Source organism: Anabas testudineus, chromosome 15 (genome assembly GCF_900324465.2).
Source record: "Anabas testudineus chromosome 15, fAnaTes1.2, whole genome shotgun sequence".
NCBI lineage: Eukaryota > Metazoa > Chordata > Actinopteri > Anabantiformes > Anabantidae > Anabas > Anabas testudineus.
In genome coordinates this window covers 9,478,348-9,500,870 of record NC_046624.1, presented here as the reverse complement: position 1 = coordinate 9,500,870, position 22,523 = coordinate 9,478,348, and the positions used below count along the sequence as shown (strand labels likewise).

Here is a 22,523-nt window from a genome sequence, read left to right as displayed (position 1 = left end):
TTTGATTATTTAAGGTTAATATGTATATTTTCTTTCAGGGCATTTTTATTTCTAGAGTACTAAAAGGTGGGGCTTCAGATAAGGCAGGGATTCATGTTGGAGACAGATTGCTGGAGGTAGGAGGGAAATCCTTTTTCTAATGTTTGTCATCTCTTTTCATAACGTCCTTTTCACTGACTACTAAATATACAACCTAACATGTGAAATATTGTTGTGGAAATGGAAAAAATACACATATACTTTACGTCATGTGTAGAAATATCATTATTAAACCCAATAACTTAGTGCTGGTGTTCCTCCTGTGACCAATGGAGGGCATCAGAAGACCAGCAGATGGCTGCTGACTCAGCTGCGCCTTCTTTCACTGATAAAGCCAATATAGAAAACAGCAAATATTAAGACAATTTTAAAGGTTAAAGCTGATAAGAAATCCCATCTGTGCCTAGAGGGGCTATACATGCTGTTTTTCCAGTAGAGAACCAACTTAATCCCCCACTGCTGATGCCCGCTTGTACTTCAACCAGCTTCTAAAAGTAAAACGTAACCACGGTTCATGCAGGTCAATGGCCTCAACATGCAGGGGGCGACCCACCACGAAGCCGTCAGTGCCCTGAGGAATGCTGGGAGCTGCATCAAGATGAAAGTGCTCAGAGAGAGGCTACTTCCTCGTGTGGTGTGTGATGGGCCTCGGGATCCTCCGGACGTAACGGATCCACCTCTGTGCAGCCAGGATGGTCTCAGCCACAGAGGAAAACAGCCAAAGATGGAGAGCGCAGAAGACTGTTTGTCCAATAAGACCGAGACAGTTGTCTGCAATGGCAACGGCGTTGTGGGTGGTTTACTCAAATAGTAGCACAAACAAAGCACATTGTTAAAAATGAGCCTCTAGCCCTTTGTGTATTAGACCTTCAACACTTTCAGTCACTGTCATTCACTTCTTTCTCTTTTTAAATGTCAGCCTGATTTGGAGAGCGACCGGAGCAGGACCTTGTCTGAACGGGATACAGCGGTGCTAATAAAAAGTGATTCACATCAAGCTGGAAAGCACACAATGACAGTAAGATGCCTCCTCCCTCCCTCATTGAGTATAATGATATAAGTGATGCATGTTTTTTTTTCTCTGAGATTTCAATGAAAACTTGCTTATTTCCGCTCCTTATCCTGGTTCCTTCTCTGGCAATCATCTGACAGATCCCACGGATCATCCTCACTCATCCCTCTACCTCAGATGAAGATGTGGAGCTCTTGACACAGACCTCCTGCAGAGAGCCCCTCCAAAACTTTGACATTCCTGACAGGCGTGTGCACCCTGACTCTTTCGACAGCGCTTTTTACCCACCTTGACCACAGTGTAGGGTATATTAGTAAGGGACACAGACTGTTATTACCCAGCTCTTTGTTTTGTGGTACCTAAGCACTTTAAGTGATGTTACTGTGAAGGATTAGTGTAAAACAGGTTGTTGCAATATCTTTTTTACTGTCACTGCAAAGCTTTTTTTTTTTTTGTCTTAACTGCTGCTAGTATTAAGTGACATTGAAATTAACAGGAAGATTGAACAACATTTTATTTTATTGCCAAAAACTCAGATTCAAGTATGAAGAGAAATAAATTAAATACACAATACAATAAATTCATTCTGCTGGCTACTTCTATTTCACATCACTGTGTTATAAGCTGTGGGTGTGAGGGTAAATAGTGTCCCCGCCCACGTTAATGTGAAGCCCTTGGACTTTTTATAGGCTGTGCTAAGATAAAACGGCACATGGCTGAACAGGGTGGACAGCAGGTCGCCCGAGTCCTGCAGAGTCCTGACACAGGGTGAACTGCTGCACATCCTCACACACCTGCTGTATGAGCTAAATTCAAACTGGTGAGATTATAAACTCTGCAGGAATAGTCTAATTTAAAATTATGCACCCAAATATAGACTGTGCGCACTGTTAGCTGTCAATACCTGTCTTAATCATTTCATTACTTTTATATTCTCACAGTAATACCATTTCATTGTTCAGTGTTCACTTTCTCAATAAATTGCAAAGATATTGTTTCAAGAGGCTTCACTTTTCTTTGACTGACAGGACAGACAAATCCATATAGTGCCAAGGAGGTGTGCAGAGGAAGAACACACCACACACTCCGCCTGGGCACTGGAATTCAGTAAAAGAGCTCTATAAAAACACAACTTTAATTAAGTTTTGTAAGAAGTGCTATTTTTTGCAGTAATATGTGATGGTGAGGTACTGCATTGTACCATGTTGCAAACCATCCGTATCAGTTCTGTTATTGCATGCAATGCAACTGGAGCGAGCATGTTTTGTTCAAATGCCTGTGTGCTCCTCTGTGTGGCGAATATTTTTATCTGTTTACTGTAACATGCACGTATGTGCGCAAATACTTTGAATTCCACATTTATTAATCCTGCAAACTCAATGAATTTAGCAGCAAAGCACTGGTACCTGAGATAGTATCATGCCCGTCAGACACTTTCAGTCATCATCCTCTGAGTTGTATTGTTAAAACTGGAGACGGTGTTTTCAACCAACACATTAGCTTTATTAGCAAAGTACAGCTGATCAAACACACCAGCGAGAAACAGTTACCATTTCATCCAGCAAAATTATTCTATCTCCAACTCTGGTAGTTTGAAGTGAACAAATTATAATCAAGGCCAATTTAAATTTTATTTTAAAATAGTGGATTGCCTTAATTAGACACATTTCTCTGTGGGTGTTCACTAAGGGGCTGACACTAAATTTTGTGTTGCACTTTAATTGAATGTGTCTGAGGGTAACAGCTATTGGCGCATTTGACATTTAGAAAAGAAAGCTAATATGTGACTTTCTGTCTTTCCACATATATTTGCTTTCGGTGAGGTGCAGCAGAATTATTGCTGCTATCAAAACTGCTTATAATTTGATACCCAACAGCATTTACTTATTTATATATCAGGCAACTGTCAAGTGCTTTTTAACCCGATGTTGCCACAGAATGAAAACACAAAACACAATTTTCCTGACAGAATATGACACCAGAAGTAAAATAAAAAAAGAACAGAGGTGAAATGTTGACGTACGCCTTATTTTATTATGATTTCCTCTATGTGGCTGCCACAGACGGACGTGGGATATGAGAGACGGGGGTGGAAAAAGACAAGAACAGCTGTGACAGGAATGAAGAATGTAGTGTACTTAAGGGATTAGCTTCCTCACCAGAGGTCTGCTTTCACTCACTGATAAGGGAACAGAAAAGTCAATGTAGCAGCAAACGAGCAAGTAGATGAATTAGTTTCAAGCTGCAAGATAACTCCATATTGAAAACATGCTGAGATGTCCGTCACACCTATTCTGCTGGCAGGAGTTGACATTGTCTGCAGCTTAAATGAACAGCTCATTATTTTTATGTTTATTTATAATATTGGTCTGTGTTGTGTGTGTGTGTGTGTGTTAGCCCTAACACATCAGACTGAATGTTTAACATGATGGTGATAGTAAACTAAATGTCACTGTTGCTGGTGAAGAAAGACAAATATTTGTCTCACAATTGTTTACTCTCCAGAGGAGCACTTATTTTATCAGGAGTTTTTTTTTCCTGTTGTAAAATCAATGCAACTCTCTCTCCATATTTTTTCTGATCTGGGCTCAGTCAGGCAATAAACAGGGAATAAATAAATAAATAAATGTTTCTGAGTGATGTCTGTCTTATGTAGCAGTTACTTTATTTGAACTACATGCTGGGAAAGAATACACACACAGAAAGTTATGTTGCTTGAAGCTCCTAGTTTGAACATTGTTACTGCTGCCCAGCAGGCTGCAAGCTATTTGCGGCTATTATGTGTCTATAAAAGGAAATCAGCAGGGCGATACAACACACACACTCTAACAGTAACACACTTTGAACTTGATGAGATGAGCTGAAAAGAGGGCATCTTATCTTCCATGTCTGATTTCATCAGCATTTGAAGTCTTGAGAGAAGTTTTGAACATAAGCAACGCTTCTGGATGGAGAGGAACCTGAGCAGAGATGGACGGTTTAAATGTGAGTCCTGGGAAGGTAAGAGCTTTTGGAAATAGATACTTTTTCTTTATTTAAAAACCTCTTGATAAGGATTTATTGTACTACTGCTGGACTAATATTTCCTTTTACTTTACTTTCTGCTGGACCTTTATAGTTACAATGCTGATGACTTTAAATTCTGTTGTAAGACAAAATTTTTAACTAAGACCTTAATTCTGCTGTAAAATGAAACCGGTTAAAGAATTTGGTTTTAATCCATCAACACTGCCCCCCCCATCCACCCCCTCAGTGCCACTCTGCCCCTCATTGGCACCTTCCAGGCTTACACACATAAACACATGGAAACACTATACACTCAGAACCAGCTACTTCCTTCACACTATGATAATTATTGGTTATAATGAATTTAAATGAACAAAAATCTGTTAAATTATTAACATCAACATTTCTGAATAGCATGCGACTTCATTGGTTATTAGCTTAGTGTCCTGTCAACAATTTGCATTATATGCTTTTTTTTTTTTGACTGGAACATCATGGAGAGGACTTTATGATGCATCAATAGGCTATTGAAGAATTACACTATGTGTGCGTGAATGTGCATTTTTCTCATTTTTGTTTCTTGTGTATGAGACATCATAACATTTGTTTATAATCTGAAGAGATAAAAGCAGTGTGATCAGTAGCAGCTGGCAGTGGGCTATATTTGCATGCCCTATCTACTCTGGAGGGAGGGGCTGTGTGTTTATCTGTAATTAAACTCTTTACTCAGTGACACACCCAACTGTTTCTGCTTTTGCTGTGGCACAATGTGAACTACTCACATATACAGTTTAACATCCGTGGAGCAAAGCGGTCTCAGATTTACAGCATTTAGTGTGCTCTTACTTTGCAGAGGATTAGCTCTTGTGCTCAGTATATCACTGAGCTCAGCATCATCACCGTTCACAAACAGAATTTATATTTGCTGCATGGAGTTAGACCTGCTTTGTGTAGCTGCTTGTGACGAGAAATCTGCAGCATCGATGTCAATGTGAATAGGGGTCACAACAACAGTATGTTTCCTTAAAGTGTATTTATCACTTTCTGGTTGGTCAGTGTTTATGAGAGTCCCTTTAAAGAACCTCACAGAGGGTGGTCTTCTTCAGGAAGTGATTTAGTGACGCTTGTGCCATTCTCTGGGACAAGAAATAGCTGAGTGAGAGCACGCACACAGTGACACGACATGTAGCACAGTAAACCTGTGGGTGGCTAGAAATGTGATCTATGAGGACGGTATGACCTCGGCAACACTCAGAGCAATTAAACATTCAAGAGGGCTCCAATGGGCAAGTAGGAAATGCTCACTTTAACCTTTAACAGTATAAACTTACTCTGCTATGACTACAGAGGACACGCAAACAGCGAGGTTACATAAGAACATGGATACGTAAACATGTTTATAAAATGGCACATGACGATTTCAGCCAAAGCGTTTGTTGTGTATCTTTATTTTTAGCTGATTACAGACACGCTGGCATCTTAAAGATTAATATCTTGTTCCTTGAAATAAAGTGTGTTGCAAGTTATTTTTTTCTTTGCCGTCGACCTTCAAGAAAACTTATTTTTCTGTCTTCTAAAGTGAGTTAAATGATTTCCTGCTTGTTCTGCAGCTGCTCCGTTCAGTATATCTGAACACCTCACTCAATCAGTGTTTGAATCTCTCTATTCAAAGTCATAGCCAACAAGGAGATGACACATGACCCATTTCTGTCCAGTCCCCAGTATCTGCTACTATAACCTCCACTGATTAGTGAGGGAACTGTCATGTGAGGTTGAATTGCTCTAGTGGAAAGAAACTGGAAATGTTTTTTATACTAAAGTAGAGTATAAAGTTGTAATTGACCTTATACTGTGATGGGAACTGTGTTACCATCATAGCAAATTGAAGCCCTTAGATTGCATGCGTTACGTTTTAGGGCAACATATACAGTGGAGTGGCTTCCAGTTTATGTTGGGATGCAATTATTATTGCAAGTGACTGTGAGGATCATGATAATCTCCTTCAGTGGGCTTTCTATGGGTCTAATTCCTTCCAAATTATAACCACAGAGGGATGTTGCTGTCATATGGGGGCTTTTTCTCACTTCCATTCATGGCTCCACCTGTCCAACATTTTCACCATGGGTGACACTGGTGAGAATTGACCCATTATCTCTAATAGTGGGAAAACTGTGGTGCACTCGCTGCACCGTGCAGGTTCAGGTAGGGCAGACCTGAATGTAATAGGCAATTTCTGCAAATTACAGAAGTTTCACAGTTTGTACTTGATTGTCTCAAGATAGCATGTTTTGAGGGAGCTGTTTGGATTTTAAAAGGCAAGTTTTATCAATCATGCAATAAAAGAAATGACATTGGGGGTGCTACAAGTTGCTCCTTGTTGGCTGATCATTATGGGAATTAGTGCAGCCATGAAGCAAATTGGTGCATTGTTAAGGAAGAAATTGTGATTTCACATGCTTTGTGGAAACCACATGCAAAAAGGTGTGATGGGAACAACATAAAAATATGCTGTGCTGTGTCAATGGACAGATTCCCGAGGGAAACAAAGGTAGTTTGGGATTTGGAGATATGCATGTTTACTTTCTCCCAACAATGCGGCTACACTACATTTGCATTTAGTCTCGCCTCCTCAAACATAACTGAAAATGACTTCTATGAAGATGTCTCCAAATCAGACTGAATAAAAACAGAAACAGAAACTGATGATTGCTGCATCTGAGTATCGGTCTTACGCAGATGAGCTCATTTAGCTCATTAGTCCTCAGAGTCTGGATGTGTCAAGACTTTAAGCTGCCTGGCGCTGAATTGCCTTTTTCAGTGTGATAAAAAAAATCATTAGTGTCTGAATATAGTTACAGCAGAAGGAAAGAAAATAACATATATAAATAAATAAAATATTCTGCGTCTAACATTGAGCTGTGTGAAGAAATGTTAAGAGAGACTGATTACTAATTGTATAATGTAATCCCTGAAACCTTAAAAAAGAAAAGTCCCATTCAGTTTGACTCATCATTTACTGTAAGTCATCTCTAAACACGCTTGTTTTGACGAGTGCTTGTGTACGACTGAATAACGATGGGGAATTATTACCAAGACTAATGGGATTTCCTCTCCTTTCTGTTTTACAGGTTCCAACAGGAGTGCCATCTAATCCTTCCACTTTCACATTTGTACCAGCGGTGCAGCAATTACCGATTAAAAGCATTATTACGACATCAGGAGCCCCAACAGGAAAACCAAATAAGGTAAAGCTTCAGTACACACCCAGAAGACAGAAAGGTGGTATTGATTTGAATACTTCTAGTAACAGAGACAAAGTAATTTGTATGTCAGTGTGCAATAAACTCAGAAAAGGTAGAAGAACCAATGCTAATTCATGAGCCAGACAATCAGTCTTGTTTATGCCTATTAGCAATTACACGCACAACTACTCAGACAGAGGAGCAGACATCACACTGGCTGACCTTCAGAAGAAATAAACAAGTCAGATTCCCAAGTTGTCTTTAACATTTGATTTTAACATTCAATCACATGGTTAAAACCGTCAAGTACAGAATCAGAAAGATTTCATTTCCACTTATAAAGCTTTTTACACGGTCGTGGGAATAATGATGCAATGATGGAATGATCTTCACTGATTGTTATGATTTGACACCATCCATCCGAGTGGCTGACTCACACATCATTACATCATGCTTTAAGACCTATGCATCAGCAAGGAACATATTTCTGAACAGCCTCAACAATTGACTCAGACGTTCCCCTGCTGTAAAGACTCACCTTTTCTTGCATGCAGCGATCAGTTAGTGGTGCAAGTCTGATTTCACAGCTTGTAATATACACACAGGATTTGTTTTTTACACACTTGAGACAAAATAAAGTGTTAGTATGAGCACAGCTTTGGATAGGGAACTACTAGCTTACAGACTACAAAGTTTTCAGCAATTTGAAGCATCTACCCCAGAGGCTGGTCTGGACCCCCTGTGGAGGCAGTAGGTGAATTTGTTATAGTTCTACATTACTGTTCATTCAGCATCAACATCACAGCAGAGCCACAACTGTGGGCGCCTCATAGCCGACTCCCTCTGAAGCTTGAAGACAGCTCACTGGCTGCCTGGTTGAGACTTCAAAGGTCTTTCCACTGGGGTGGTGGCACAATTACTTTCTCAGTGTACCCTGCTGCTATTACCTAAAGGAGTGAGGGACCTTCATGTTGTTAACTGGCTGCATGACTACACAGCTGTGCACACCTTCAGTGCTTTGAACCCTTCGTTCCAGCATAGGGGTGTTGTCTTTTCCTACACCCACAATATGGGGTTGTGTGTCATGTGCTTCTCTCTCTGTGCATACCGTTGAGCTCTGCTTCTTTCTCTGCTTTAAATAAATGCATGCAAAATTGAAATTCAGTGAAATTTAGAGGTACAGGTTCTGGTTGATGGATTTACCTTCTCTTCTCACGTCTCACTTTGAGAAACAGCTAGTGGCTCTATCAGCACCTCTAGAGCTCAAAATATTTGACTTCTTGTACGTTTAATGCTTCCAGTTCCCTGCGTTGTATGCCAGTCATGCTCTACTACCTACTGTATAGTCAGCATAGGAGTGGTATCAAATTATTCATCTAACCTTTGGGAAAAAAAGCAAAAAGTGTACTTCTTAAATGTCAATCTATATAGAGGCAAGCCATGCAGGCATGTGGAGAACCAACTCCACAAGCTCCACACAGAAAGGCACCCATCATGCTGCCCACGTCTTGCAATAACTCACATCATTGTACTGCCATGAGCATACATGTTGCCAAGGGTTCAGTCTCTGTGTAAGCCAACAGAGCAGTCTGATGTTTACCTGATGTTACTGTTTTCAAACCTTTTGGGAACATGTCTAGTCTGTTTGTGAGCATCTCAAACACTCCGAACGCTGCTTGCAATCTATTCTTTTAGTAAGACAGCACTCCCCCTGATGATTGTGTGAAGCAGGGTCGTGGCGATAGGGCAAGTTATTGCTTCTCATTCTGTGCACAGGCTCACGGGTAGGCAGGGCTCTGTAATATGCTCGTCTGGGAAGCGAGACATTGGTTTGGCAGTAATCAAAGAAAAAATCGTTTCAAGCTAGGAGTGTGTGACATCTTGTTGTACTTACAGGTGTGAGACATCTTTTACAATAAGATGGAAAGAAGGATTACCTCCGAAACAACTGACAGCTTATTTATCCACCACTGTGGCACCATCTAGAGCAGCTTGCATTTCTTAAGAAGTCCTTTTCAAAAGCAATAATTTGCATACATGCCCCTTTGCAGTGTATCAGTGTAATTTGAACCTGAAGTGGTCATTATCAGTTTGAAGAGAATCCTCTCGCCGCTCTCCCGTCTAATTATTGTCTTGTTTCAAGTGAGAGTTTTTTTTTTTTTTTTTTACTATTTCTGTTTGTGCCACTGTTCCTCACTAACTGTCTTTGATCATATTAGTTGAGCTTAGATTGCCTTTTGCCAGATGAAGCTATTTGGCTGATATTTAAAGATGAAGGTAATGCATTTACGTTGACTTATTTAACTTTGCCAGAAGCAGGTCAGTTAGTTTACACATGAAAAACTCTCAGTAGCTCACTGTGCATTTAAGACCTACTGTAAATTGACAGTTTCAACACGTAGTATGTGACATGAGAAGCCATTTGTGCTAAACACACTCTCAGCACTGGTTTGATTACAGCTTATCTACTGTAAGGCAAAAGAACACCACTGAGAGCATTATGTAACCGACTTAGAAAAATGAAGGTTTCTATTATAAGACCGTGCACTTTGAGGACAATAATTACCATATATGTGGGCGTTTGTGTCAGTAATGATATCTGTCAAAAGCAGTCACCCTTTCTATCTCCACTTAAGTGATCCTAGAATATCTCTTTAAATCTGGTTCATGCATAGAAAGCAAACCACATTTGAATCATATCTTATATTCAGAACGTAATGGGCCTATTTCTGTAGCAGTAATATGAAGGACAGTGATATTATAGTAGTTGTGTCTTCCTGTCAGGGACAGTGTCCTTAAAGTAAAGGTGAGATGCAGTAACTCAGGACAAAACTGTCAACATGCAAAATCTGTGTCATCCTTCAGGGCTCATGTAATTTAATTTCCCAGCTAATATATCAAGCTTGAATTAGAGGGAGGTAATTAGCTTAATTTAGCATTAAGACTTGAAATATGATGATATAAATAACGCAATAAATGTAAGATGACTTACTACGAGTTTGGACTTAATACTAAACCAGACATAGCACCGCGGTTATTTACAAGCTTCAAAGCTATGTGTGCACGCCGGCCCAGCCTCAGTTGTTCAGTTCTGCACGGGGGGCATGCACTGCCCCAATGTCAGGAGGACATGTGCGTGTACATGTGAATTATATGTGTATGACATGTGGTGTGGTGAAACCAAGCACACCCCTGAGCTCAGACGGCCTCGCTGAAGTTCACCTCTGGTTTTCTCACGTTTCACTTGCTCAGTTCCCTTATACATTAGCTTCATTTTCTCATGACAGGAGACCATGTCGGACGCAGGGACTTTCAAAGCAGAGGTAGTCTTTATCAAGGAGCCTTCAGAGGGAGGAGCAGGAAACGTTACTCAACCGGAGACAGAACTTGAGGTAAGTACATTGTAGGCACTCTCAATGTCATGTGGAAGCGATGACAGAAAGCTTTGGAGTACACTTGTCATATTGATGTACATTAAAGCATTGTTGGGAGGTGTCATCCCCCCAGAAAGGACTTTTTTATTTTAATTTAACAGTTTAATTCGACTATCAAAATTAAAAAATATAATGAGTTTATTTGATCTCTGCTTCTGAAGAGTGTTTCTTTGAACTCCTACACACAAATTAGATAGAAAGGACACAATTATTGTACAATATTTCATGTGCAGGTCCAAAACTGAGCTCTGTGTGATTTTAAGAGTTTAAAGAGAAGAAAGAAAAGTTCATTTTCAGTAACTGTTCTCTACACTATTTCTTCTTTCAGTGGAAGCATTCACTGGATCACGTGAGCCTGTCCCAAAGCAAAGCCTCTCCCTCAGTTGGCGCTCCGTCTGAAAATACACACAATTACGTCGCCGCCCTGGCGGGCTCTATGGAAACAGCTGTTGATAAACACAGGGGCATTTCCCGGCAGCAGTGTCATGATACCTTTGGACGTGCTGAGGTTAGCTCGGGTTGCTTTGCAAATAGAGCGTCTGTGTCAGAAGACAGAACAAACTGCGCAGACCTGTTTCCCACCCCGGCTTCATCTAAAGAGTCCATCCTCTCCGAGGGCTCGGACAGAGATAGGAGCTGGCCGGCAATGCGGCTTTCTTCTGTAACCTCTCCTGTGTCTTTCAGCCGCACTGTCTCCCCCTGCTCATCTACCCGCTCTGGCATGTTCTCCCCTGCTGTCGTCCAGATCAAGAAGCACTTTCTGGCTCCTGGGTCTAGTCTGGTTCACATCCCTCAAACCTGCTTTTCATCCTGCGAGAGCCTGTCCTCCTCTGTCTCTCACGAGTTCCCCCCTCCCCGGCACCGGCCTCCACTCACCCGACTCTCCCTCCTCACTGCCATTCTGAGAAAAGGCCGTCTTCCTGTTCTGTCCTCTGCGCTGCAGAGACCTTACACCCCCTGCTGGCCTGTTAACCCTGTGACCCTGTCCTTCTGTAACGCCTGCTCTGCAGCCTCCAGTGTGGCTTCTATTCCCCTGGAGTTTTCCTCTCAGTTCTCCTCATCTGCATCTGTAAATATTCAGAGCCATGCTCCAAAAGAACCTAATAGATGTGTGACTGCTCCTCCACCTGTGCAGTCAAATGAGTTCAGCAGAACGTGCCCTGAAACCCAATTGAAAAAGTGTTCAGTGGAAATTCGCTCAAGCAGCGCGCCTAGATGGGAGCAGGTTATTTCGCCGCCACCAGTGAAGAGCAACACTTTACCCCGAGCTCCACTGCCTCTGTTTTGCTCAAACTTCAAATCTGTGGCTCCCCCTAAGCATCAGGAGATATCAGACTGTGACTCTTTCAAAACACTACAATCCCATGAGTTAAAACCCAGCAATACTTACGTGTACCTTAGGGGCAATGCACATAATAACCTTAAAAATCCCATCACCCCGTCCCCTAAAACTATTAACGAGCAAGAGACCTCTGCGCCCAAGAAATTGAGTCGGCCACCAAATTCGTCTCTCTCAAGACTTCAATTGCTTTCTCAACGACTGAGATCTCCACCTGTCTGCCCTGCTCAGCTTCGGCCTTCTCCATCACGCTCCCCCGGGGTCACAGCTTTCTCTGCATGCACAGACACAGCGTCACCTCTGCCTCCTTTTCAAAGCACCACAGGAAGGTGTGAATCAGACGGGAGCTACCGTGATACCAGAAGTGCCACGCCATCACGTGGTTTTCCCAAAGTTCACTGTCTGTCCCCTTCCCGCTACACGCCAATTAATTTTTATGGATGGCCGTCGCCCACCAGCTCCCCCACGCCTACGCCGTCTCCTGCTCCTCCAATCAGAGACTTCACCCCATCCCCTTCTCTCTCGCTGTGCACCACACCTACCCCAAGTGTGGGGAGTGGAATATCAGACAGCAGTGACAGGGAGGGTAAAAAAAGAAAGGTAGCCGCTCCGCTTGCCATCTGCATGACTTCTTTAAAGTGAGAATATTATTTAAAATGCTCTCTGTGACTTTGAAGTTAAATACAGATACTGTGCATGATATGAGGACATCAAGTGTAAGCAGAGAAATCCGTGTTGATGTGAGGCTGTTGTTCAGTGTTAGTGCTCGTCAGAGTGAAAAGTGTCAGTGTCGGTTGTAACTGAACTTTTTCAGCCAGGTGAATTGAGCAGCAGAAAGTCAACAAGGTTTTCAGTGATGTGAGAGCAGAGAAAATCACTCCAGTGTGAGATAAAGCATGCCCTAAGAAAGGAAAACACGGAACACTCTACAGTCAGTAAAATGCTGAAAATTGAATAGTAAATAAATACATTTTAATTATCTGCTATTTTCTTCCTATTCACTTTAGACACACAAGATTAAGTTAAGCTACAAATCCATTGCTGCCATTCCCACAAACACGCTTCTGTTGGATCAGCAGGTGAGTGCATACTCTGATCACACTAATTTGTCTAATTATTCTGTAAAATATCCAGACGTGTGAAACCTTAATGGAGCCTGATGCAGGAAAATTATGCAAGGACTGTGTACTATGAATAAACCTCTAAAATGGAAAGCATGCATTTTAAAAAATGATTAATGTTACGTGTACACTCATAATTGCTAAGCATGCAGGACAAACTACACACAGAAAACAAATGGCATGATGCTTTATAAGCTACAGGCAATGCTGAACATGAGAGATCATCTTTTTTAAAACCCTAATAAAAATCAGATCAGACTAAAGGAGACATGAAAACATGGCATTTTGCTGTGATATTCATTCTGCAGTATGATCTACGCAGGCGGGAGTGCTGTCAGATTTGTCTGGAGAAATGTTGTCTAAGACCTGTGTAAAATCAGTCAGAGAAAGCAGAGGTGTTGGCACGGAGCTATTCACTCTGCTCACTCCGCTTTGCATTTACAGGCAATAGATGAGCAGGTAGAGAGAGAAGACAGTCCCCGTGACACTTTGGAGAGAGGTGTGACATTGGACACCCACGCTGAGGTATGACGGCACGCATCGATGCTGGTTTTCATGTGCACATCACACAACAGACTGTTAACACCCCTTATTTTGTGCTATTTACAGATGTGCTCACCTGCTCAGCTCCGGCAGCAGTCAGAGGAGCTTTATGCAGTCATTGATGAGGTTTTGGCAAATTCAGTTCCACCAGTGAGTTCAGTTAATCACGCCAGTATTCACATAAACATGTGCAAATGCCGATTTGTAATATTAAAAGTGATTTAATGTGTTTATTTTTGCAACCTTTAAGTGCAAATCGACCCAGTCAAAGCAGAAATCCAGGTCATCCACTACCAGCGTTGGTCTGCAGGTACAGATGCTTCTTTAACAGCATGTGACAGGTGTGACATAGACTCTTGAGTTTCTCCTTAAGCTTTTTAATGAAATACTTGTGGTATGTAGTATGTTTGGACAAACGCACTAAAGGAATCCGTTCCTATTTTTAAGCTAACTAGTTGTAAACATGTCAGTTTCACAAAAGAGCTGTTGCACAAAAACATCTCCAGCTACTTCAGTGAATAATTTGTTTTCTTCAGCTTTCAGAGAAGATTTGAAATTGTGAATCATTCAAGTGAGATAAATTACACGAAGATGGAAACCCTCGTGTCACGGAAACACGTGATGTGCTGTGATTTACTCAAACACAACCAAGTCGTGAGATAGAAGTGGATACTGACTGTGAAATCATCAGTATGAGAGATGAAAAAGACACGTTCATTATTAATCAAAGGACAAAGCTTGTCGTGCTTCGAGAAGAAAACAAGTGTGTGTGTGTGTGTGTGTGTGTGTGCTTGAAAAGGAGCATGTGCACACAGTCATCTGTGAGACGTCTGTGGTGGGAATTTAAATGCCTGTCTAAGATCAAAGGTATAGAAAACAAATGATTTCTATTAATCCTGACACGGAAATAAGTGGAGGACAAGAGATAACTTGCACTTCTGAATAAATAAATAATAAAGCAGTGGGAACACAGAATAAGGCTTAGCACTCACTTAGCACTTTCTGTGTAAAATGAATGTGTGAGTTGTATCCACCAAGGATTTCTTTTCACCTTCTTCCCTTCAGTCATTATTGCAACCTCGACTGTCGCATACTTGAAATAGTGGATATGTCATTTTCGGAGGAATGTTTTTTTTCCTCCTATTTTTCCACCTGATAGCATTATGTAACTCTGCTCCTCTGTTTGACTCTTTTTTTTTTCTTTCACTTTCAGCAGAACTACTCATCGCTTCCAAAATCCTTGGGACGTGAAACCAAATATGTGAGTAAGACTTGCTTAGTTTTGTCCACAAGATTTTACACTCACAGGATCAAAGTCACAGCCCAAAACTGACATGTTGTTGTTTTTTTTTTTTTTTACCCAGATTGCATTTCAGACAGATTTATTTATGAGACATTAACATGTTACTATTCGTACTCAAATTGTATTTATTCAAACCACAGAACATGTGTAGCCTATAGGAACAAAGTAATGCTGAGAAGGTCCTGCTGTAGAAAATTGCACCCACCATTCATTATGATCAATGGTATCATCTCATATCTGTAGTTAGGTCTCCTCTAACAACGGGCAGGTCAGGAACAATAGATGGGTCAGAAAACATTATCCAATTAAATTGGGATAATATGTTATTTTCTGTTTTTTTTTTTTTATTTAGTCTGATGTATTTTAGTATGATGCATGAAAAGCGTGTCATTTGCAACATTTCCAGAAGTAAAGCTTGATATTTTCATTTTGCTACTTCTTATTGCATAAATATTTTAGTTTTGTTAGATACACTGATGCATTTTTCCCCCTTTTTTCATTTATTAGGCATCAATATGCAGCTTGCACCCATCTGCCGACGTGGAAAGAAAAAGATATACCAAAATGGTATAAATAAGGATTTCATTATTTATTATTTGATTGTTTAGGCAGCTACTGCAGCTTCTGTTACACTGATAATATAACCTGCCTTAAAATGGAAAGTTACTAATGAGAATGAATTCTTCTTTGCCAAACTCTGAATCCCTGTGTCCAGACGAAACCTGGGGTTATTCGTCCAATGACGGCCATTCCAAGACTGACCTTGGATGAAGATTTTTATCCAAATCCCCCCAGGTCCTCTGTTGTCAAGAAGACTTTAACTGACAACAGAAAGGTAGGCAAACTGTGTAGTTTTTATTTGTATTATTTGTGTTTTTTATAACTTACATATCTTCTGCTCCAGTGTACCATTTAAAAGCAAGCGTGCGAGAATTTCAAAACAACTACAGTACAACAAATCAATTCAAATTGCAACTATACTTTTACAGATTTTCAAGAAACAGGGCTATTTCACATTTCACCAGTTCCTGGAAACACTAAATTCCCACACTTTCAAAGGCACAGTAATAAATGTTCTTATGTGGTGCAACACAAATTGATATAAAATAAGATAAACCATCTGAGACAGCTGTGTGACACATGCAACACTACTGCTCTACATCCAATCATGCTCCCTCAAAAAGCTGTAGTTGAGAGAGTTTCTTTATGTTCAGCACTCGGTGGCATATGTTGATAAAAAAAACAACGATGCAAAAGAAAGAAAAACCTTTGAATTACACATCAAATATGCTTCACTTGCTTTTGGCAGAACGTCTTCTCAAAACAAAAAGAAAAGGTTCTGAATTTCAAGTTACTAATTGAATCTGACTCAAACTCACAAGATGAGCTTAAGTCGCCCCGTAGTAAACTCAGTATATCCCCTACATGTCATCACAGACTACAAAGGAAACAATGTTCGAAATTAAACTGAGTTTGAGAAATTGTCTCAACATTATTCTCTCCTATCTTTCCTTTCATGTAAACTTTTTTTTTCTTTATGTACTAACATCTAGTTTTCCAAACAGTCATACATGCTGGTAGCTACGTAGCAGCCTCTGTTAGGTTACAGCATAATGAGAGGTTGTAAGTGAACGCAGGCGTCCGGGATGAAAAGGTTTGTTGTACTGGGACAGAACAAATGGACTTTTTTAAAATATCTCTTCAAAGAAGCCTCTTCACACTCTCTGGAAAATCATAGCTCTGCATCACACATATGTAGCCGCCAAAAGAGAGTTTGCACTTTTGCGTGTCTGTGTAATTACAGCTAAAATCTGTGATAAGAAAGTAAGCCCATTAGGCTCTTCCATGACTAAATGTATGTCTTTACATATGTCTTATTCAAGTACCGCTTTTAAAGGCCATTTTCAGTTTCATAGCCTTTATGTGGAAAATTGTTATGTGATTACAGCATCTTACAAAGGTTGCTTAAAATACATCATATCTTTTTATTTCTAGAAAAAGGGATAGTGTGCCCACGTATCAGTGTTGTGCAGCGTTTGAGTGCAATGCCTAAACCTGACAAATCTTAGAGGTTTAAACTCTTAACAAAGTTTCTCCCCGATCCATTACCGGTTCCAGAGTGTGCAGCACATTTTAGTGTCAACCAAGTGTATTGTTGCCTCTGTTAAGATTACTCAAAGATTATAATATATATATGAAACAAAGTCCTCAATCAAATGATTAATATGATGTTGGGAAAATGTGAACAACCTCCATCCATCTCTTTTAAGATAGATGAAGTCACTGCTACTAGGGGAAAATCAATAGGACTTTCGGCTATTTTCAGTATTACTGTAGTTCCTTTAGCTGAAGGAAATTGGATATAGAAAACCTTCTATAAAATGACTACAGCAAACCAGTAGCTCTACTGTCAAACATCATTTTACTTGAATTGTTGAAAGTAAGCTGGGTACCTGCATGCAGCCTCAGAGAGGAGGATTCCTGTTTCTTCACAAGCTGCAGATGTCTTGAAGGGAAACAGAAAGTTGCTTCTGCTTTTCGCTCTCCCCGGAAATAATGCGTCTCCACAGCTCATGTGAAATAGTCCCTAGATAGTAAAATATGCACTTATAAATGAAACCCGCTGCGCTGAGTCCTGAGTTCATAGAGATCACCCTTGCTTCACGTCAGTACTGTCGTGAACATACATCTAAATTCTAAATATTTTTCATCATGTCTAAGCTTCTCTTCATAGGAGGTGGCAGAAACCACAAGGTTACATCTCCTTGTGTAATGCTGTTCAGCGTGACTCATTAAAGGTCAAGGCCAACATGACAAGTGCCAGTAAAGAATGATTTCCAGAGAAGCAAATGATGAGACTGTGGACAACTAACCCTTAACATTGTCAGTAAGTGCATGATTTTAACCATCATCCATGTTGAAGAGGTTTTTAACAATGCTCTTGACATGTTTGGAGCTGAGGACTGGGAACCATACCAACCCCCAATATTATTACCCTGTTATTCACAGTGTATATTTCACATGCCTGTCATATGTCTCTTTCTGTTTTCCTTGTGAAGCTGCTTTGTTGTGCTCCCTGTAGATTTTTCCCTCACCCCAAATCTATTCTTTTAATGTCGTGGTGACTTTGTGGCAGCTCGAGAGCAGAGTTGCAAGGTAAAGTGTATCTCATTATAGAGGAGCATCAAAGAACCGAATCACGCGTTCAGTTGTCAACTAATAAGAGTATTAGTTGACAATAGATCCGCTGAAGGCAGGGAATGAAAGAAGGTGTGATGATGACAAAGTCAATTCATGTGAGACAGACAGATTTAATATAGGGAAAAACAGCTTGGAGCATCTTTGTGGCTTTATTTATCACATCGTAAACATTTAAGGGTTTCTTTAATAGAGGAACAAATGTTGCTCAGTGCATTAAAAGTTGAACATTAATGAATTGAAGACAGCAAGGCTTTTTTCAGTGCTGAGCTGACTACACCCGCCTAACCAGATGAAATGTGACAAACAAAAAACACACACACAACAAAAGAAGAAGAGAAACACTGCACTGTGTTTGATCAAGGTGAATATATTTAACCGCAATATCACAGGTAAAGCTACTGGACCAAGGGTTAGGAATAGTCAAACACCTTTTCCTTTGTTACAGTACACAGCGTGAACCTGCCTGTAATGTTTATTTCAGTGCTTGTTAGATCACAGTCTCATTAGTGTAACACAAGACTGACTGACAAGCTCTGCAGTCAGCAGTTAGTATTCTGGAGGTACACGGATGAGTATCGACATCTGACATAAAAGCCCCTTTTGTTCCAGACAATGCAGACAATATACTCTGCTACAGTCTATTTTCTAAGTCTACACATTGTGTAGAATTGTTTTTTTAAGGATTGCTCTGATCAAGTGCTGAGAAAATATATCAATTTCATTATTAACTATTAACTAGTGTTTCATTAAGCAAACTTCATTTGTAAACCAGAGGTTCAACATTGGGTAATTGCTTACATTAGCTTGTACACTACACCAACAAATATCCCACTAGTTTGTAGTGTCTGAATTATTTGGAACATCAAATTGTGCTAAATACAGTAAGAAAACACAAATACTGCTAAACACCAGATGGTAAAGCAAGGTGTTCACAAAATTTAAGGGTTGAACTGCACACTGAAAAGTACTGTAACTCGATGTTATTAGTTTTAGTACAACATAAAACAGGTAGCTGAAACCGCTGTTCAAACCAGAAATTAAAAATGCCAATCATAATCAAGTTCACAATCAATATTCATTCCAGTGCAAACTCCAAGCAGCCTCGGGGAGAACTTATGCAGTGTGGGCTGAAAACAGTCTACATGAAAACCAACCACTAGAAGCAGGTGGAAATTGAACTATCCTGGTTGCTGCAGCTGTTTTGTATGCTGTTGTATTTTACTCTGCACCTTCTTGCTATAAAATCATTAACTTGGAAACCATTTTTGTCAGTTTCAGGTGGAAGATGTGTCTCCTGAAAAGTCCGAGAAAGATTTTTACTCATGTTTAAATGGCCAAACATCGAGAGAGGAGGGGAAGCGTGAAAGAAGAAGCCCGTTCTCAGTATGTGACCTGTACATTACAGAGCCCGAAGAGCAGCTCAGTCACCGCGTGAAAGATGTTGCAACACCCTTCAGGCCTGCGGGGGGAAGGAAGGAAGCTAATGAGACTCATATTTAAGTGACTAAATGATAAAATTATGAACTATATTTATGTATCCAGTCAGAATAGGTCTTAGTCTCTGTATCTATTCTTACTCTTCACAGCTTTTCGCCAGGAAAATCACTGCTCTGTGAGAAATGGGTGGAAAAGATGGAAAGATACCATAGAAGAAACCTATGTTAACCCTAAATTATACTCTTTCCAATGAACAATTATATCTAAAAAGACATACTCAGTGTTTAAGACCTTTACACAGGGGGACTGACAAGTTAAGTGCACCTACCTGAATGACTGAGTACATCTCTTTATGTGGTTCTTTGTCAGCCACACAGCATGCAGGCCATTGTTCCATCATTAATTCCCTACCAACTTTCCATTTTCCCACTGAGTGTACCGTGATAAGCAGTGATACTGCGTAAAAATTCCTTATAATTCTTGCAGCACTGCATCACTGCTTTCACACAGAGGTAGACAATGAAAGGCTGCTTGTTTCTAGCCAGTGACCAAACCTTTTGCTGCAATAATCACTCTGTCAACTCTAACTAGTCGTTTGATGAGGTTGATGTTTGTTGGCTGAAAGCATTGTTTTTGTACTGCGGTTAAGAGCTGGTGTTTTAAATGTAAAGGAAACACCTCACTCATATACTTGGACAAGCAAAACTAAGGTACACTAGCTCTAAGTTGATATGTTTGATGTGTATGTTGATGTCAATTGTAACATGCAATTCTATGCAAACTTAAAATCCAATAGAGCTTGAAGAGCTGCAAATGGTTATGCTATACTCTGATATAGCAGCACAAACTACTCAACATGATCAACACCATCATCTGAGCTCTTCGGTTGTTGAGTTCTTCTTTTACCACTGCAACATGCACGCTGCAGCGTGACAAATCTGCCATGTCGAATGGGCCGCCGAGCTGTAATTTGTGAGACGAGGTTTGAAATTGGAGCAAAACATTCAAAACTAAGAAGAAATATTGTGAATGATAAAAGGAAAATGTAAAAACATAAGGCCTGCGTTGAATTCAGATTAACATCATCCCATTATGTAACTCATCCAGATCTGTAAAGAAAGTACAATTCAAATGAAATGAAATTATTTGAGATAAAATTGTATCACGTGATAAAGGACTTCTCTATCTTCCAGTTGTAATACTTCATACTACTCCATGAAAACCTGCTGAATCAAATATGAGAATAATACAGCAAGAAAACCATTGGGTATGCAGGCATCGAATTCACAGGTGCTGTAAGACCTTTCAAAGAGAATACCTGAACCACTTTCATTTGCACAGCAGAAATGCTTCGAGCCAATAATTTGATTTAGTCTCCAGAATATTCCTACATTTGATTAGAAATCCTCAAAGAAAATCTTACTCGGTCTCAAAGAGACCTTTGGAGTTAAAACGGTGCAGTGTCGTTGCTGCGGCTGTGGACTTCAAAGCTGCACAGTAAGAGTGATAGCTAATGACCTACACCTACATGTCAACAGCTTAGACACAGCAACCACTTATTGGTTAACCACAGTTAAAACATGAATTATTTTGAAGTATGATTTGAGCCCCACTCAGTTCAGTTTGATTTGAAGACCCACAGTGTCAGACCTTATGGGCGATCACTTCTCCACAGGCTCTCGTAGAGTCGGTTTGGTGTTTAAATAATTGTTAAAAACACTGTACACAAGTTCAATTCAAGCTCCAGTTTTCTTCTTGAGATGCCAGATCTCAGCAGAGGATCCAACACTCACCAACTTTTCCAGAGAGCATCAGACACTGGTATCCATGGGAGTCCAGTCACATTTCACTCTTCTTCTCCAGCCCCTTAAATAGACGCATTTTGAGCATCAAAGTACGTAAAAATGCAGCTCTGTTTTTCTAAAAATGTTTTAAACAAAGGATCAAGTCATGTCACGAATATCACCCCGCTTTCCTTTTAATACACAAATAAAAGACATAACTCAGATACGACAAGTTATGATTGCATATGTTTTCACCTCCGCTCGAGGATGACACGTCGGCTGAGAATGTTCTGCAACAGTTTATGTTATGAGATCTTTTCAAGCACCATTGAAAGTTATACAATGCTAGGGTTACGGTTACAAAAAACACGTTTTTCTTTGCTCCTGAAAAATGAAACTAATGTAAATCGATTTGCTCTCACAGTAAGTTGAAATCACTTGAGCACAAACACAAAGTTTGGACCTCTAAATTGACCCAGCTTTCTCTGTACAAAAGTGGAATACCAGCAAGTGAAATAACACGAGGAACATCAAAGGAAATGGATTCAGATTCAAGACTTCATTGAGTCCACTTGGCTCATATGCAAGTATCATTGTTCAAATAATACTACCAATCTACCAATAAATGTTATGTTATTACATGTCCTATTATCAGTTACCTACAGTAGAATCCCCACTAATATGCATATATATGTTTGTGTGTCCCTTTCAATGTTTCTTAAAGTTTCTTAGCTATGAGCTCTTCTTTGGAACACCATCAGCAGGCTCAAAAACTCTGGAGGAGTCAGTGATGTCTCTGTCAGATGTGTTTTGCAGAGGAAGGAATAATGGCTAAAGGTCACGGCTCATGCTGAAATTAAAAATTAGAAGTATGCATGCACTGACATCACCCCGAGATTCATATGAATGTGTGAGATGAAAATGGCGTAATACTTCACGCTTGATATGTGACACAGGACATTTATTAGGGATTATAGATTAGAGCTATTTTTGATTACTGGTCTCACCTGTCAACTGCGCTTTATGAGCAGCAGAGCAGAGCGGAGTGAGGCTGAGGAAGGT

At 40.2% G+C, this 22,523-nt stretch overlaps 1 protein-coding gene across 6 annotated transcripts; it reads left to right on the top strand.

Moving 5' to 3' along the window:
- The first annotated feature begins 3,892 nt into the window (after nucleotides 1-3,892).
- mlip (muscular LMNA-interacting protein) lies at nucleotides 3,893-20,481 on the top strand. 6 transcript variants are annotated; one of them, XM_026356649.1, is made up of 12 exons: nucleotides 3,893-4,036; nucleotides 7,186-7,302; nucleotides 10,587-10,691; nucleotides 11,062-12,672; nucleotides 13,080-13,151; nucleotides 13,638-13,718; nucleotides 13,803-13,886; nucleotides 13,987-14,046; nucleotides 14,950-14,997; nucleotides 15,547-15,606; nucleotides 15,755-15,874; nucleotides 19,513-20,481. In XM_026356649.1, the coding sequence occupies exons 1-12, from the start codon at nucleotides 4,022-4,024 to the stop codon at nucleotides 19,738-19,740; spliced, it is 2,601 nt and encodes an 866-aa protein (XP_026212434.1). In that variant the 5' UTR covers nucleotides 3,893-4,021; the 3' UTR covers nucleotides 19,741-20,481. The 6 variants fall into 6 exon arrangements, with proteins under 6 accessions (XP_026212434.1, XP_026212432.1, XP_026212433.1 ...); XM_026356647.1 differs by having other exon boundaries at nucleotides 3,893-4,051; nucleotides 14,953-14,997; XM_026356648.1 differs by having other exon boundaries at nucleotides 3,893-4,051; nucleotides 19,519-20,481.
- Nucleotides 20,482-22,523: the final 2,042 nt, after the last annotated feature.

What these genes read in the sequence shown, in the direction of transcription:
- mlip (XM_026356646.1), top strand. Translation starts at nt 4,022, where the DNA reads ATGGACGGTTTAAATGTGAGTCCTGGGAAG. An exon ending in TGGCAAATTCAGTTCCACCA is followed by an intron (nt 13,887 to 13,986) that starts GTGAGTTCAGTT and finishes GCAACCTTTAAG; the next exon opens with TGCAAATCGACCCAGTCAAA. An exon ending in TGGGACGTGAAACCAAATAT is followed by an intron (nt 14,998 to 15,546) that starts GTGAGTAAGACT and finishes TTCATTTATTAG; the next exon opens with GCATCAATATGCAGCTTGCA.